Here is an 18,500-nt window from a genome sequence, read left to right on the forward strand (position 1 = left end):
TTCTTAGCATTGGTAAGTTTAGGCCTGATTTCTGCATTTTGAGTTTGTGTGGCTACAATGTTTGCAAGTTCACCCCAAGCCAGAAGAATCCAAGTTTCAGATGCAAACTTATTTAATATCATTCCTTCTTAGGGACTTTAAAAGGGCTTGTCTGTTTTTCTCCAGTGCAGTGGGCTGGTCTCTTAAAAGGTGCTGTCTCCCCCACCAATCTCGCGTGACGTTATTCATGCAGAATATCCATAGACCAAGTTACTTTCAGTGATTTAAAAGCAACGCAGCTCTGGCACAGAATAGGTCTGTCCTGCAATCGCTGTGCTCCAGCCAGGGAAACAGCCAGAGGGATTTTGCAGCCCTCGTGGTAGATTGATACAGACTGTTGACGACAGGAATGAGAGCATGGCTGGCTTTTAAAACGCTATTGCATATTAAACAGTGGGTGAAGAGCTACCGTGTAACAGAAACATGCAGTGCATTGAAAGCCAGAAGCATTTAACTACTTACTTTAAAGGCATCTCTGCTGGATTATGGGTCTTTTTTGGTAACAAAGAGATTAAAGGAAACTAAGAGCCATATGGGAGAAGAAAAACAATTAGATGCATTCATTCATGCTCCGCTACCTGAAGGTGCTTCATCTAAATATTTCCTATTCTGTTAGCCATTTGTTTGCTCTTAGCACTGACTAGTCATGAATAAGGCAAGTCTCTGCGCTGACACCAAGGCCAGAGGCAGGGCTCGGTGGAAAAAGGCCCCTTCTGTCAACTTGTCAAGTCAAGTTTACCAAGGTTGGAGCTGAAGACACTGTCCTGTTTTCCTTACCCACACCACACGCTTCTAATGACATCCTTGGGGATGTTCCAAGGCAACCTCGCCTCATTTTTGGCCAAAGGTGTTTGAAACGCGCTCCCTCCGATGTTAACCGTAGGATGACAGAAAACTCTCAGAGTTTGGTTCATCAACTCTGCCGTGTTAAAACACATAATTGCAATATAGTTGACAGCACTTTTTTCTCCTGCCAGGGAGTCTCTCACCAAGTGTCCTAGTTCTATCAGCGGAGGGAATTCGATGTCAGGGCAGCAGCTCCTCATCAGCCTGAGCTCTGGGTTACAGGGGCAGACGGCAGGAGATTCATAGCTCAACCAAGTGCCATCATCCATAGGCAGGACCTTCATTATCACAGCAGCTTGAGAAGATCTGCATTTCTTGACTGAGTTTGCTGACATCTCGTTATCATTGGCTTTCCAGCATCTTCACTCACTGTATTTTGCAGAAGGCAGCATTTTTTTGGCTGGTTACACCTACTTCTGATGTTAGTTGTCATTTTTACAACCAGATCTTTTAACAGCAACCATTACTACAGGCCACATAAATTTAAAACTTACTTTAATGAAATTGCTTTTTGTACCAAATCATCTATTTTAAAAGCTAATGCTTTAAGGATTGAGACTGTCCTTTAGGTACAGGTAACTGTATACAAAACCGAGTTTAATAAATATAGCCTGGTGAATTTTTGTAGTATTATGTTGCATGATGACATGCTGGTGCAGGCCAGGATCTGACATTGCTACACAGCCCTGTACCTCCCCATGCAGATTTGGGGTGGTCCTGCAACTGGTGGGTCCTCTTTTTCATTTAGTTACTACCAATAACCAGATTAAAATAGATAAATCCTTGGGCCTAAAAAGTTTTGGAATCTATAAAGAAACAACGAGTACACTTTTTGAATTTATTACACTTCATAGACAAAGTCTTGCTTTCACCTGAGTAAATAAGAAAACAGTGCATAAATATGAGAGTGTCTTTGTACATAAATCTGCAGTTTATTTGAAACCTTCAGAGCATCTAGGTGTACTAATTTAATTTATATTCTACCCTACAGGCGGCAGAATCACAAAACCATAAGTTACTAACACAGAAAGAAAAGACGATGGAAAATATTTTTTGGTTGGTGACAAGTCTTGTCACACTGAACACGGAATTAATTTGTCTGCAGCATTACAGCCCCCACCAAGATGAAGGTTCCACCTTTTTGCAGCAAAAGACTCAGCAGCCAGACGATGCATCACATCTGTGCCTCATCTCTTGTCCTGTGCATCTGAGGGCACTTCCCAATAAAATTAAATCTACGGCTTTGGTAATGAAGACCATGCCTAGTTAAACAAATGAGACAAAGCTGAAGTTTGAAAGCTGCTGTTGTGTCTGCATCAACCGCCGGCACAAGGGAGAATTAGGATCCAAGGGGCATAATAATTAAAGCACTCAGGCTTCTAATCGTCCTGATGTAGTACTTGGAAACAGTAAAGCAGCAAAGTTTTCTGAAACCTGGTATCTTTTCTCCTTCTCCTGTGGTCACAAGCCACTCAACTACGTAAAAGAGGATCTTCCAGAGCTGCTTCCTCATCCCTTAAAGCACAAATCTTAAGGTATTAGCTCTACCAGGAATGTGGGCCAAAAATAGCAAACTGCACTCGTGGTGGCAGAAGTCATTCTCATATATATGATTTTGGAATTTAGAATCCCTCAATTGATCTTTTTATAGCCTCCTACATAAACTCCTTGAGATTATACTAGAATAGCCATTGAACGAAGAAGTGAAGCCCAGTATTTTTATGCAAATTTAGTAAAGATGGTTGTTTGGAACCCCCTTGTAGCTGTGTGATTACCTATTTACACTAACAGCCTCTAGAAAAACCCTTCCCTGAATACATTTACAGGAATGTGGGGTCTTCCCATGAAAAATGAATACTCTGGGTTGAAAGAAATCCTGTTTTATATCATTCACATACGCTCTTTACAACCTCAGCTGGCAATGGCCCATCTGCAGCGACTCTCAACAGATTCTTTCCCTATCTTCAATTAGAGAATGAAGAAAAATGTAAAACACAGACACAGTTTAATGGATGTGTGCACCAGACATGGAAACTACTTCGCTTATTTTCATTCCAGAAACTATTCCTATTTGTGCAGCAGAAAAAAAGTTATTCTGGAAGAAATCTAGAGAAAGCAGCACTGTAACTCAGCTGAACATAACTCCTTCCATGGTCCTCAATCCCCTCAAAGACATAGTGAACAATAATTTAAATGTATGGCATGATTAATATAGCTTGATCCAAAACATGACTTTTAATACTGGCATAGTATTAAACACTGTCAACATAATGAATATTAGTGCAGAACACAAAGCCTCATCTCTCCTGTTAAATTGCCACAGGCTGCAGTATTTGAAAGAGTCATGCTACTATTTCATATTTCAGCTTTCCTTCTTTTAAAGAATTAAGTATAAGGTGCAGGGGTTTTTTTGGCTGTTTCGATTGCCCGTGCCAATCATCAGATAGTTGCAGGCTACTCACATTCCTTTTCGCCCAACTTTATCTTCATCAGTAAGGGACTAATTTACTTTCCAAAAATCTTCTCTCCTATTCACAGACTTTGCTCTATAAAATCAGATTCTGAGTCAAGAGCTGGCCCAAGCACTTTTGTCCATCTGGGATCCATCCTTCCAAACCCAGGAAGAAATATCAACTCTTTGGCCCCCTTATATTTCTTTTCCTCAGAACAAGTTTATAACTGAGCTAGAAGACCATTTGTGAGTCAGTCATGATGTTTTCATATTAAAAAGCAAAAAGAGAGCTTTGTAACAGAGCTGTGTGGAATATTCCTACCTCTGAGTGTCCTGCAGCCTGGCTGAAAGAGTACTTTTTAGGTGGCTTTGAGTTCCTCCATGTAAGAAGGCATCTTAAAACTCAGCCCCAAGTCTGGCCTCTTGTACTTGTGTTTTAAATGTGGAAGTGCTTTTTGAGCAAGGTCCAATAGGTATGATTTGCTGTTCCATATAGAAGAGAGATGCTATTTCTCTAAATACCACGAAAAGTACTTTCATTTAAGACTTTTTGGAGACCAAAACCGCAGCAGGTTGCCTATAATCTGCCTTAGATGTGAAAGATTTCTGTTATTCATAGCGCGGAGGCAGCAGTGGCTGACAGCATTGTCTGAACCGCTGGACTAACAGTATGAATATAGAAAATTATGGATAATGGGAAAGCAGTTCTGAAATCCAAGAGAGATAATAACCGTTAGTGCTTGCGGCAGATCAGAGGTATAGCCCAACAAATGTTGAGCTGAATTGATTTTAACATAAACAGACAATAGTAGGGGCTAGAGTTTTAGTGGAATTTAGGTATCTAAAGGTGCAGATGGCCACACTGCTGCATTTATATGTGCCTAACTACAATTGTAAACAGCTGGAGGTAAGAAACTTCGAGCTTTTAACAATACCACTAATCACCTACATACCTTTAGAAATCTGGCCTTATCTACTAAGTTAAGAGTATTTCACCTGCAATCTGTTTCTCTTGCTTTATTCACATATAAATGCCAGCTCTGAAATAAAGCTTTTTCGCTGATTGACACGTTAGTGAAAGTGTGGTTCGAGTCTCTGTTCAGAGAGAAAAAAGCAGACTGAAAACAGTACAGATCTCTATGAGACATCTAATCTATCAGAAAAAAAAACACCCAGAGAGGAGAAATTCTCCAGCAACACCATGAAAAAGCCTTTTACTCCCAAACAGCACCTCTCAAACACATGCACTAGACTAGACACACATTAGCAGTATGATATTATAAAAAAATATTTGTGAAGGATGGATTTCTGCCCATAAATCACTGGTATTTACACAGTGTAACTCCAGGGAAGCATGGCAGCACTGGTTTCAGCTGCAACCCTATCTATGAAGAAGAAAATGTATATTAAAGCTGCGTTAACCCTCTCAGCCACCCCATTTTCCAAGCACAGCACAGAAGGTACCGTGTTCTCTGAGGGATTTCATTATCTGCATGTCCTTTCAGTCCTTTTTTTTCCTTCTTAAGATGTTCTTAAAATGGCAAAAACTCTGTGCCACATTACCATGACCCATCTTTGCCCCTTCAGTAAGAAGGCACTGTTTTGTACGTATCATTTACTCTGTTTTTGAAGTGCTTTTCTGTAGTCAACGTATCATTGTGAAATGCTTTCCGTGCAACAGATGGAAATATGAAATGACAACTTGAAATGTAAAGCCTGCACTGACTCACACACAATTAAGGAGGTATTTAAAGAGAAGGAGCTTGACAGTATTTGGAAAGAAAAAATCAGCTTTAGCAGGAGTGTTCCTGTTTGGTATTTGTTTTGGGCCAAAAAAAATATGCATATGCCTTTGAATATGCCTCTGCAGAAATATTCTTCATCCTTAAACAAAAATTAGCCCTAAGATTAGTTTATATAAAACCCTCATCTGAAAGGTAAGGCCATTTCCTGTCTTATTAACTTTTTATTTGCTTTATTTTTCTACTTCCAGAGGAACATTTGATTAATTTGTGCTGTCTGCAAGTCAGGCTTTTAACCTCTGGGAAAGCTCTAAACACTTTAAAAGCTTAGAGCCTTAAAACAGATTGTCAAAGTGAACTTAAACTAAATAGAGGTCAACAATCTAGGTTATTTTAGCTTTTCCAGGGAAAATGGATGCTCGTTGGAAAGACTAGTTTTCGTAGGCTGGTTACATTTATTCAGATAAGCATCTGCTCTTTGAATGCAGAGCACCCCTTGCTGTTTGAATACAACAGTGTCAGTAACGTCAGAAAAATATAGGCTACCACAAGCTTAATAGAATTATAGATTTGAGCAGGAAGGACTAGTGCTAGGGCTTCCCAGGGCTCCTCAGCATTGCTTTGGAATCTCTTTGGTCCATTCTAGACAGTCCATGTGCTCTTTAACCACAGCTTCTTTCCCCTACTTTCATTCTTCATGATGGCAACACAGAAACACACTCCTGTTTTGATGCAGATTGGATGTGAATGTGCAGTCACACCAAATGCTGTAACCTGGAGCCAGGTCTCATCCCAGAATTAAAACTACTCTCAAGGAATATAGTTTTTATTCTGGTTTTCCCTCCCTCACTTCAAACTACAACCAAATGAACTTCAGTTCTGGTGTAGCTTTCTTCCTCATTTCCTTGGAACACATTACATGGAAACAATCAAACCAAGATAAGGTTGAAAAAAAGGTAAGTTTTACAAATTCACATTCTGAGCAAAAAAATTCTACTGTGCAAATGAGAAAGAACCATCGTTTCTCACTGTAGAACAGCATTAGAACCCACATTTTAATAAAAGACAAAAAAGATCTTACTTTCCAAGGGCAAAGCACTCCAGTTTAACAGACGAGCCCTTCGCTGCGTATGTTGTTTCTGGAAAACGTACTTCGATTTTTGGTTCGTACTCCCCCATCACACCTGTTGAACATCAAAACAGAATTCCAGTGTAAAAGAAAGGATGGCATCAGTCATGTCAGAGCCTCACCTTCCACCTGTGGCAACCAACGCCTGATGTCTGTGGAGCAGGCTCAGCCTGAGCTGAAAGATTTTGTGAAACCTGTACATTCGATGCATTTAAGAGCATGAAGTACACAAGTTCTATACGTAGAAGTATGTTACGCTTGTGCATTAAGGTTTTAGAGATAATTTAGGGTTCACTTCTCTTGTGCAGAGGCATTAACAAGTGATGCCTTTAACATCGGTCACTTCACTGAGTTGCTACTTCTCAGGACACTTGACAGATTCCAGCTGCAAGAGAGAATCGTGGAATTCTGTGTCCAAAACACTTGTAAAACACAAAACTTCTTTAAAACATCCAAATGTGAGCTCCAGGCTTTCGCACAGCTGATGTAATTTGGTGTAATCATCACATTTGAAGATCTCATCAAACACCTGATAAACCTCAGATAATCCATTATCAATTTAGGGCAGATCCCACACTGAAAATGAACTGATTCTTATTTTATATTTAACAGGGATCTGGCTAACATTACACATACAATTTGCACCATTACTTAGAGGCTGCTTGTTTAGAACCTGATCCAGAGGCCACCAAAACAAATGGGAGAAGATAAACAGACTGACAGAATGAGTCTGAGAAGAGGAATAAAGCAGTGTCATCAAAAGGAATAAAATAGTCAGAAAAGATCTTTAGCATTTACACTCACAGTTTGTACCAAATTATTAACTTTTGAGCCGTGAAACTATAACTTTGTTTCGGGTGATCTGATTGAATAGGTTATAAAGCAGCAGAGTCTCCTGGTGGAAGTATTATTCTATAATACACAGTTGAGTCTTATTTATCCTAGAAACATAACTCTACACAGACTTTTGTTACTGCTTTGCAAACAGCACAGGTATATTGAAATTTAGGTGAGCAAACTTACAAAGCAAACTTTGTGTAAAGCTTTCCCGGGTATATATTTCTCACTGTGAACATTTAATTAGAAGCGTTGCCACAAAGATATTTGTACATGTGCGGGTGAGTTTCTCACCTCAGCGAGTCACTTTGAAACAGCTTTCTAGATTTGATATTTGAGCTATACCCAGATTATAAATTTAAAGTTTTGAGGGATTTAAACCTCAACACAGGCATCCCTCCGATGAAAAACATCAACGTACCATTTGACATCCCCTTGCTATTTGTCAATGATATTGAGTGCTGCTTCCTTTGCATACATTTGTCTCATCATCCCTGTCCTGACAGTTCAAATCTCACTTCAATCCGGCAGAAAATGGGATCACGTCACGCCACGCAGCGTTTTACTGGGAGCCTTTTACCTCCAAGAGGATGTACAGCAGCATCAATTCCCAGTAAGTGGAAATGGACCAGTTAGGATGTTTTTTTGGCCCAGGTAACCTACCGTCGCTGCGGAGGGTGAGAGGAGTGGGGGGCCCCCGCGCGCTTTGCTCCGCTTCAGGGTTCGTTACAGCGCAGGTGTAATTACCCACATCCCACGGCTCTACTTTGGCAATGTACAGATTTCCAGTTTCTTGTGAAACAAAGCGGCGATCATCTTCCTGAACATACAAGGTGTGATTGTTGAAGATCCAGGAGTAGGACAAGCCTGGAAAACACCAGACACGCATCAGGCATCCTCTCCCGTGTGATCTGCCTCCCGTTAACGTTTAAGCGCAGTGTTGCCAGTTCAAAGAACGAGTCAGCTACAGGGCAAACCACGGGGGAGGCACAAATTAGCAAAGGCAAGGTAAGCGTTGCTTTAGTTTTAAACTAATTTCAAGGCACTTCAGAAGGTCACCAAAGTTTTTGTCCCCTGCTACTTTTGATTTTCCTGCTTAGCCTCTTTTTAAGGAGGAATGGCAGCGCTGCGGTGCCATGAGAAAGCTGTTTTAGTAAATAATTTCTATTTATACCACTTTCCCTCTGAACATCCAAAGAACAAATTGCTGGTCAGTGTTGCAGCTCCTTTCTCCTTCTGCTCCCAGCCATGGGTAAACTAGTTTCCTCATCTTTCATTTGTCTCCACTAGAAACAAATGAGAAATTCGCAATAAGCCATGGAAAGATAGTTATTTGACTTTTTTTTTTTCCCAAACTCCTGCAAACAGGCAGGAGTTCTTACTTTTGGGGTGAACATATTTCATTAATATTAAATACTGCTTTACTCATAGGTTCTGACCAGCATTTGGTCACTTCTTCACTCTGAATATGGAAAAAATGAAACTGGTAATGTGGAACTTTATCATGAGACTCTCATAAAGGGGGAGCTCAGCTGCATGCAAATATTTTGGAGATTATTTAATTGCACATTTGGCCCTTCTGCTTATCTTCCATACTTACATTTGCTCCATGTTCCTTGTCCTAGTCTGACTTCCTAACCTTTTTCTGACATCTTTTCCCATACAGCGTTTATCAAGGCATACCTTCATAATGTATGTCTATAGCCTTGCAAACTTAAAATTAATTTGGCGGGCCCTCCCTGGAAGTGCAGGTCTCCATCTGAGCTTACCAGCCAGGGACCCTGCTTTATGGAAGAGCTTTTTTGGCCTTTTTTAGCCACCCGAGGTGTCCTGCCAGCCCCCTGCTGTGCCTGCTCTGCGGCACTGTCAGCTCCCAACAGCGGGAGCGGGACTGAAATCCTGTCTTTAATAAGACACAGTAAATCAGAAGTTTCAAAACCTACCAGTTTAGCTTTCCTTAATTAAATGTATAATTCATAAGCTAACAGTGTTCTGCCAACAGCTTCATTTTTACACATTTCCCCCATCAACAATCCCATTTGAAAAAGATTATTTACGTTTCCTTCCCGCCCTCAGTTCCAGCCCGGGTACAGTATGGTAATAAGTCTGCAAACTCCAGTAGTTTTGTGAAGTTTTATGTTATCATCTTCTAACATTTTAGGACTCTCATTAGAAATGATGCATCTCCGGGGAGCAATCAGTGACACTTTCTATACTTGGCTAAATCCTGCAATAGGCTCTGTTTTACTACAGCTTAACACTAAACGTGTTTTTCTGGTGTAAAGCAAACCCAGAAGATGCACCAATTCCTGAAATAGTGCAATCCAGCACGTGTGTGTACGCACAGGGTGAACACACACAAGGTAAAAGCACCATGTTTTCACATTTGCAAGCCTGTGTGCTTTTAGGTACCTGGTTAAAGCATCTATTTACAGAAGAAAATCAGGGGATGGGTGGGTTTTCCATGCAGAGGATCAGCCTATAGCCAGATATAAATGATGTAGCCATGACTGGCTATGTTTTTCAGAGACACTATATAGAGACCTTGTTTCTGTCTCAGGCACAAAGATTCATGACTATAGCCTGGCTGGACAAACAGACCAAAGTGACTCATGTGGGGAAAACTCTGGCTTCAACTCATTCTTTGAGGTTTTCTAACCTGCAAGTTTGGGACTGTAATGAAAAGGCTGAAGATCTGCAGGGTAAATACTTTAATCCACCTTCAATGAAACAGTATGATAGAAACTTGGGATTTCTGTGGAAGAAATACTTTGGATCTGCAATCTCCTCAGATTTCACAAGAAAACCTGGGGGCTGGTGTCCTGATGTCCCTTTTGTGACAGCTGGACTCCTTGCTCTCCTCCTCACACAGACCTACACAAAGGCACGTTTGGGCCTACGTGCAATAAAACTGCTCAGAGAGGCTGAACCAGCGATAGCTGAAGGCACAGACTGTCATGAAAGGTTAGTGCATCTAATGAGAAACTGGAAGTAGCTTGAAAAACAAGATAAATAGGAAAAAATAAATTTGGAGGTTCCAAAGTCCAGTTCTGGTGCTGGTAATTACAGTGCTGAAAAAAGCTCTGACCCACTCCCCCAGGGGTTACCCATGGTGGTTGCACCACGATACCTGCCAAGACTGGATGCCTGTGAAGGACCTTCAAACCATCTTATGCCACGCAATCAAAAAACAGAGTCCTACTCTGGGACCTGGGGACGTAACTAAATTTTCTGTGTAGGACAGAGTATACTAATCCTAATAAAATTCTGTTAAAATCAACGTTATGCTACACAGAAATTCTTCACGAGGTCAATTTTTGAATTAATTAATCAGTAAAAAGAGAGCCAGTCTTTGTCTGTCCTAATTTCAGTTCTCAGGAGGTTCCAGTTGACTTTATCTTCTGAAGTTTGTTACTCTCTCCCTGTCTGTACTCCACCACTGCCTTGGGGGTCTATTGATGAATTTTCCCCACTAACTGGGAACAAGTGCAGGCCCTTCCTTTTCATATTTAAATCCTCCCCACACCCCCAACATGAGGGATATAAATACTACTGTTCTTCTAACTGCGGGTTCATCATCACCAATCCGCAGGCCATACTTGCCTAGAGCCTAACTCAGCTCCACTAAACTCTGTAGAAACCCTAATTTTAATTGACTTCAATGGGAGTTGGATGAAGTCTCAAGAGAAAGGAACCAAACTTTGGAGCTCAAACTTTTTTGTCTCCTAAGGCTTAACACCAGCAGCCTACCCCCTTACACAAAATCTTTTCTTAGCAAGGTAACTGACAACGTCAACAGATGTAATAGGCTAGAAAATGTAATTCCGTGTCATAAAAAAAAGCTACTATTACTTAAACATTTCCATTTTGGGTCACTTTGAATAAATAGATGTGGAGCAGACCCATCGAATGAGCAAAGAGAAAGCAGTAAAAGGCCCATGGCCATCGCTTTTAGGGTTACATTCATTTGCATGAGTAAATCAGGAGCTGGGAAGAGTCTGGTGAAGGCAATACTGAACAGAAGGTAGTAGAGGCATAGAAGGAAAATTATAAAAAGATAGCACCCTGCTAATAAAGTCTAGCTAAAATGTACTTGAAAATCGCTGCTGCCAGCTGTTTTATGGAAGAATATATAAAGTTACAATTATTTTTTTAGTTTACTAGTTTGTTTTCCATTTAACCATGGGATTTCGGAAACTGATAGTGGCTGGGATCACACTTCAACATACCTGTGACAGTCTCAGAATTATTGACTTTCAGAGACCACTGTGCAAGTGCTTTATAATAAAAGCTCTTACACAAGTCTTTGCAATCCAAGGCAGGTGCCTATGAGGTGTCACTCACCCTTCACTACCCCAGAGCCCCCCAAAAGTAAGTGAACTCCACCTCACCTCCCAGCCAAGCCTAGAGACTGGCCAGGCAGGAGAGCATCACCTACCCCTCAGCTGGGAGCCTTTTCTTTCAGACCTGGGAAAGAAGAGCAGCTGATAATCACTCCTGATACACTAGTCCAGGGAATATAACATTTCAGTGCTTTCCTCACCCCCAGCAAATTCAAATCAATGTTGCTCATTCTGCAGGAGAACAGCTACAGGCTGGGCTCGGGGAAGAGACTCTCCTTCCCACCAGAGCTGGCAGGAAAGGATTAAAGATTCATAGGAGTGTTGAGAAATAGGAGCAGAAAGGGACTCTAAACCCAGGTCTAAGGCACTCAGCTTTATAACGGGAGATAACACTTCATCACTTTAAGATGATGTATTTTATCAAGTGTCTATTCAATATAAAATGCAGAACCAATCTGAGGCAGAAGGCAAAGACCCTTTTGCATAAGGCAGTGCTGCTCAGCTCATCCTCTCCATGGTTTCCCCATCTCCTGCTTTCCTGTCCATCTCCTTCCCCATCCTTCTGCTGGCTGAGGAGTTGGCATATTCCCCCACTAAGCAGGTCCAAAGGGCTCCCACTATCCTTAAGAGCATTTTCTGGTTGCTTTTTTCTTTGCAGCCTTGGTATAGCAGTGTTAGTACAGAGCAAAGCCTCCAGACTCAGGATCCCAGCTTCAAACCCCAGCAGCCCTTACACACAACTAAATGCAAATGCAGCAGTGATCCTGCTGCTCCTAATGAGATTAGCAGCTTCCTTAAAGCTCTGCAGGGAGCCAGCGTGAAGGAAACAGGCCTTACATCAGGCTGCACTTTTAAGAAAATAAATGAATAACAGTCCACCCCACAGCTTTGTGTCAAGTGTTACCATTTAGGCAGCAGCTTCTTAATCATAGAAGGGTCAAGCTCATATATAGCTACAAAATGAAAGCTTCTTCAGACTTCTTTCTCCTTCCTACATGCTTTTCTCTACTTGCTAGGTCTATACAAAGTACTATAGGTTGATTATGCAGGGAGAAAAAAAACCAAACAGCTGACCTAAAGAACTTAAGCTAAAGAAAAGACACCTTCCAGAGAAAGATGTACAGCTTACACATCCTCACCTCTGCACCTCAGAGCCTCACTAACAAACAGGGAAAAGTCACACGCTGAATTTTATAAGGTGTGTTAATGAGCCCCATAAATAACAACAGCTGAGGCTGGAGCATAAATAGGTGAGGAGGGGCTGGAGGAGGAAATTAAGGGTTTGGGCTGGGTCAGGTAGCAGGGGGCTGCTTTGTTCTGTCTTTCAAAAGCTAATTATGGGCTGTGGCTTTTTTTGTTTATTAACTGCAATTTTTTAATATCTTATATGGTTTAAGGCATAAGCTACACCTTTAAAAGGTGAGTCCTTTTTTTATTTCTTTCCTGGGCTTGTTTTTTATTAAAAGTGTTAATATTTGTTCATAGCATTGTAGAGTAGGTTCTCTTTTGTTGTTAAATGCTTCAGTAGAGCTTCAATAGCAACTCTGTAAGCCTTTTGTTCTCTGAGAGCTTAAGGTCCGAAGGTGTTAGAGCAGCCCTTCTGAACTTTTTTCTTGCTTCTTATTGCTTAGCTGCCTAATTCATTGTTCATGCCTTATTATAGTGAGATAACCTATTCTTGTTTATAGAGGGAAAATGAGCTATAGAGGAAAAATGAGCTATTTCACTTCCCTTAGTGAAGAAGTATGTATGCAAAGCAGGCAGTGGCATAGCTAATCTTGTCAGAAAACTAAGTTTGGGTTATTTAAGCTTTAAATATTTTGAGTACCTTGAATGCCAAAAAGTATTTCCAACATATGACGAACCACTGAGTGATCAAATGATAACTGCAGACCTTGCTGTCCTGTGAATGTAGTAGAGACCTCAACTTCAGACTGTTTGTGGTATAGGGTTAGGCAAGTCTGGCAACATGTTGGTCTCTGTAGTGAGAGGTAGAAGGAGAAGTGAACTGTTTCTCTAGATAACATAAGTGGAAGAAGTATTTCTTGAGCTCTCAATCTATCTACCTATTTCTACTTATATGGGAAGAAACTTCAAATAATAAAAGATCTTTGCTTACTTAGTTTGTCTCTTCTATTGCTAGAAGAATCAAATACAAACTTTCTAGGTTAGCAGGAATGCAGAAGGCTTTAGCTGGACCATCCTATTTCAAAATAAATGTATTAAAGATAGCTGTTTTGAGTAACTACTGTACAGGGGGGTTCAGTTTTCCTTCAAGCCAAAGGAAAAGGAACCAGTAACCACCAGGACTGTCCCCCTCTTCTCTCTGTGTGATGTATGGGTAGGACCAGGTCTGTGAAATAGCTCATTCCATGGAAAGCTGCAGCTGGTCTACAGGAAGGACTGCATGGAGGGCTGTACCCATGTGGTCCAGCTCTCTTGGGTGTCTTCTCAATGATATGGATAACCTCTTTTCAAAGAGCCTGGTCAGTGTTTTCTACCCAAACATTTAACCTCAGTTTCCTTGTAGATGCTCAGACTGGCAGAAGGTTTGCATTGGGCATAGGCTGTATCTACTCAGCTGCACAGGAAATTCTAAGAACAATTTTGTTTCCTTGTGTACAGAGCACATTATACAGCTTGTCTTGCCATACTCATGATATTAAAGGAAAAGCAACTCTTTTCCTGCTAGTATGGTGTATCTTCCAAACTCCTCAACATTGAAGTAATTCCTGTCACATTTAAAGTGCTGTGCAGAACACTTGGAATAGAAGCTGTGTGTGATGCTAATAATCCTTTTTCTGGTAGGCATTGGGAGTCAGAGGCAGACAGAACTAAGCATATGATCCTTTTCAATAAAACAACCTCCTAAGCATCCTGAGATAGTATAGAACTTATCATGGCTCACACCATGTACATCATCCCTACGGTATGTAATTTTTGGATCACAAATACAGTGTTTATGGATGAGAAAAGAATGCAGCTTCTGGTCTCTAGATATTTGTTATTTTGGATAATGTGTTTTTCAGGCCTATTGGTCAACAGCTCACATCTCCAGCTTAAGAAATGCTGTGGCAAAGGCTTTGTTCATGGATACCATTTTCTCAGTTCAATTAATCTGGGGTGAACTCACTTGTTAACTATTTATTTGCTCTGAATCTCTTCTTCTGCTCATTCCTATTTGTCATATCATAATTTTACTCTACAGCAAGAGGAAAATATATAGCTTACTGACTCAAGGATGGATGTGTTGTCTTTCTGTCTGTCCCATTGATACATTTCAGGAGCTCTTTCAAGCATTTTCTGCCCTTAAGGACCAGGTTTCACTTCATTTCCTTGATTATATACTTCTTTCATATGGCTGTAAACACTAAGTGAACTGACATTTCCTCTCTGTTCAAGACTTGCGGGCTTTAAATTGATTGATGGGTTTCTCTCCATCTCTGATATACTGCATCCCCTTTATAGATCACTATTTACCTTCTCATGGGAATTTGTCTTATAACTCTGTTTCTGTAAGAAGAATTGAGGAGATGTTGCTGAGAGCAGGATGTTTCTGATGTGCTTGATGCCAGCACTCAGAAAACTGCCGAGCCTGTGGATATGGGGTCACTCCTGCTGAAAGCAGAGCTTGAGTCATCTAAAAACTGCTGGTTCTTTCAGTCCAGCACAAGAAAATTTGGTAACTCTACTATTAATATATCTCTTTTTTAATAAAAATTTCCTTTTCCAGGGTGAAATTTCCAATCACCTTCAGCTAGTTATGTCAGGAAACCATGGCTCTTACTCCAGACTTCAAAAGATCTGAAGCAGTTTTGATCTGGGTTCTAACAGCCCTGGAGGAGATTTGTGAATGTATATGGCTCAAAACTTGCAAGAGTCTATGTGGGGGAGAAAAAAATAAATATCAAAACATCACTCAAGAGCTTCTTACTTCTGGTAGGTACAAAAAGTGTTAAGGAAAAATGACAGCAGCTGTGTACATCCATGTTCAAGCCTTTGTACTGCCCTGTAAATGCTGATGTTGGAGGTGGTAATGCATCTATTAAAAGGAGGATAAGGAAAAATGTGCTTCATGGTGAGGGTTGTCTTAGATGAAAAGTCTGAAACATTATGCTAACTGTATTACTTTTGTATTACTATTGATTGCTTGTCACCTGGACTTTACCTTAACTACCTCAAAAACAGCCTTATGGTGAAGCAGCAGCAGTAGGTAATGGCAACAGATACATGAAATTCCCGAATTAATTCCCCAGAAAAATCCTTTTCATTCTTTACCTGAAGCACTGAAAATTTTCAAGCAACCTGATCTAATCAACCTCCTTTCATCAGAGAGTTTACCTCTCCAAATGTCCCTTCCAATAGAATTTTTCTATGATTCTCAGGAAGGAGAGAATCAGGTATTCAAGAAGACAAGACAAATTTTTCATGACAAATCTACTATGTAGAATGCAGGATTCAAATTATAGCACTGAAACAGCAAGCACCAAAAGGCACTCAGACCTGGAGTGATTTTCATGTATAAAGAATTGCTGTTGGTTGCTCTTCTTCCATTCCATATAGGTGAAGGGGCTGAGATAACCAGTCATGTCAGGAGATGGCTTTTAGTCCTCCATGCTTTCTTTGCTTGTGTCATACCCACAGAGCAATGATGTGTTCTAGTCCCTCAAGTGACCACAGAAAAATAAACTAGGGCCCCTTAAGAAGTGCGAACCCCCATGTCCTGCCAGTGTCTCATCACCCAAATCCAAACAAATCCAGATTTTTTTGTAAAACCATACACTTCATACACAAATTCCAATGCTCATCAGCAGGGAACTGACACCCAAGGTAGGGCTGTTCATCGTACCTCCGTGATGTGGTGGAGGACCACAGAGCAGAACCACTCCTTGTCCTTCTCTGACTGACACTGTGCTTCTTGGTTTTGTTTCAAAATTTTCAAGATCTTGAGAGGGAAGGAGAAAACAAGAGCCAGTTATTAGTTATCAGATTTCTACCTGCACCCCAACCTATGCACAGTTTATGTAACTCAGGAACGTATTCCTGTATCCAATAGCATAAAATAATCTCAGTATGTGAGTTGCCACCTTGTATGGAAAAATAGCTTGTCCAAGCCAGTATCTAGTCCTTTGGCAATCACGATACTTATTTTTAAAGCAGTTACACTTTAACCCTGTGAGTTTGCATTTACAATTCCTAATTGCAAAGCAAGTATATAATTCCATCACTTTTTCTAGCATTGTCTTTTGGAACTTATTAGACTCTTAATCTACATGAGTAGGAAAAAAGCATTTTGTATTGTTTCCTTTTTTATGGAAATAAAAACCAGGTGTGCTCTTCTATGTATAAAAATGATAACTAAATATCATCAGGACTCCTACAGAATGGGTGTTTATATGATGATAAAAGTATGTTGTATTCTTAATGAGTCTGTTCTGTCCTAGAGCTGGCTGCGGTAAGTAGATATATTTTGACTCAAAAAATGTTAGCTCTGGTTTTAAAAAAAAGAAAGAAGATACTATCAGTAGGGAATCATGATGGTTTGGGGAAATCTCCTGTGTAAACATGACCATGCCTATCTCCCATAGGTGAATTTTATAGTTATTCATTATATTTTTTAAGATCACACTCCATCTCTTCAGCTTTCTTGCATTTCACTCAGATGTGAAAGTATTTTTATCAATCTTATTCCCTTTAAATAATAATTCAGTTAGAAAACCCGACACAATAGATGTACTTTAAAAACTGATTATTTACTTTTTGATTCAGTTCTCATTCCAATGAGAAGACATACTACTTTTGTCAGAGTACTTTGGGAAATGATTGCTTGAAATACATTAAAAATGTGCTTTAATATAATAAACACTATCAGCTTCCCCCTAAAAATCTTTATTCCTTAGTGTCGTATACTGCTTGCCTTCAGCTTATTCTATTTACCTTGCTGCAGATTCTGGTTTCAAACTATTGTTCCATTTTTCATCAGCTGAACAACGACCTGATCCAGAGTTCAATAGAGAGAAACAGTTCTCGTTGGTCGAAGCAATAATGATTACTACCTCTACAGGCTCAGCTATTTATGTCAATATATCAATTTTCTCCCCCTTAGTTGAACTTTACACAGTTAATTTTTCTCTTCCTCCTCTTCATCTCCTGTATATTGGTCTCCTATGAAGACATTGTCTACTCAGAGGTGCCTGAATTGAATTAGGCAGCTGTAGCACCTCCTCGCGCTGTCACAGCCACAATAGATGGTACCTGTCAATACACTGGGAAAGTGTTTTAAACTCTGATGTTCTTTTAATTGCCTGCTGGCTAGATCTCTGCCTTGCAGTCTGGGTAGTCCTGAGGGACAAAAAAAAAGAGATGAGAAAGGCCAAACCTCCAGGAAAAAAAATCACTTAGTTCTATTCCATCCTGTAATACTAATTGGAAAAGAAAACAGTGGATGGATGTAATAGGACCGTGAATTTCGATTCATGCTCAGAAGGTATTTACTGGCCCAGTCACCAAATGTGTGGATTTATTTATTTACCTGATCTGAAAATTGAGTCTGTAAAAATCTATGCGCTTTCTCCTCTTTCTCTTCTTTCACGTGGGTTAAGTGTTTTCTGAGAAGGAAAAGGCCAGCACAAAATATTTGTGTGGAAAAGCGGCCCCTGGGTCAACTGTCAAGACAGTAGGTGGAAATTTGCTTGGGTTGGCTGCCCTGAGGCTCTGTGCTCTGGGAAAAGGGCCCAGCTTTGTATGGGGGAAAAAAAAAAAACACCTACCTCAAATTTTCCTATTTATTATATTAAATGGCAAAAACATTGGCAAGGTGCAAAACATTCAGATATTTTACGATTCGGGCACAAAAATAGTCACATAACCCTCTCCTATCACTTTTCTTGAGCTACTAATACAGGGCAGATTGTGCAGTTTCTACAATAAAAGAAAACCCCAGAACTCTCAGGTAGTATGGAAAATGTATGTAGTCTAATTACTGGTTTCCAATGCTTTCTGCTATGGTAAATCAGGCTTATTTTTTTGCTGAGAACAAAATTTCACTTGTTATGAGACACCCAAGAAAGGGGGGGGGGGGGGAAAAAGGGGGTTGACGCCGGCGGGGAAGG

The 18,500-nt window shown here is 40.4% G+C and overlaps 1 protein-coding gene across 1 annotated transcript in view; it reads right to left on the reverse strand.

The window, feature by feature from the left end:
• The window catches only part of CNTN6 (contactin 6), a 156,579-nt gene that overhangs the window by 49,434 nt on the left and 88,645 nt on the right, over positions 1 to 18,500 (reverse strand). Inside the window, exons 5-7 of the mRNA XM_014946604.1 lie at positions 16,238 to 16,333; positions 7,709 to 7,912; positions 6,161 to 6,263 (exon numbers count right to left, since the gene is read on the reverse strand). Of these exons, the coding sequence (XP_014802090.1) occupies positions 6,161 to 6,263; positions 7,709 to 7,912; positions 16,238 to 16,333 (403 nt within the window). The remainder of the gene's footprint in view (positions 1 to 6,160; positions 6,264 to 7,708; positions 7,913 to 16,237; positions 16,334 to 18,500) is intronic.

Source organism: Calidris pugnax, unplaced genomic scaffold (assembly GCF_001431845.1).
Source record: "Calidris pugnax isolate Ruff unplaced genomic scaffold, ASM143184v1 scaffold81, whole genome shotgun sequence".
Lineage (NCBI taxonomy): Eukaryota > Metazoa > Chordata > Aves > Charadriiformes > Scolopacidae > Calidris > Calidris pugnax.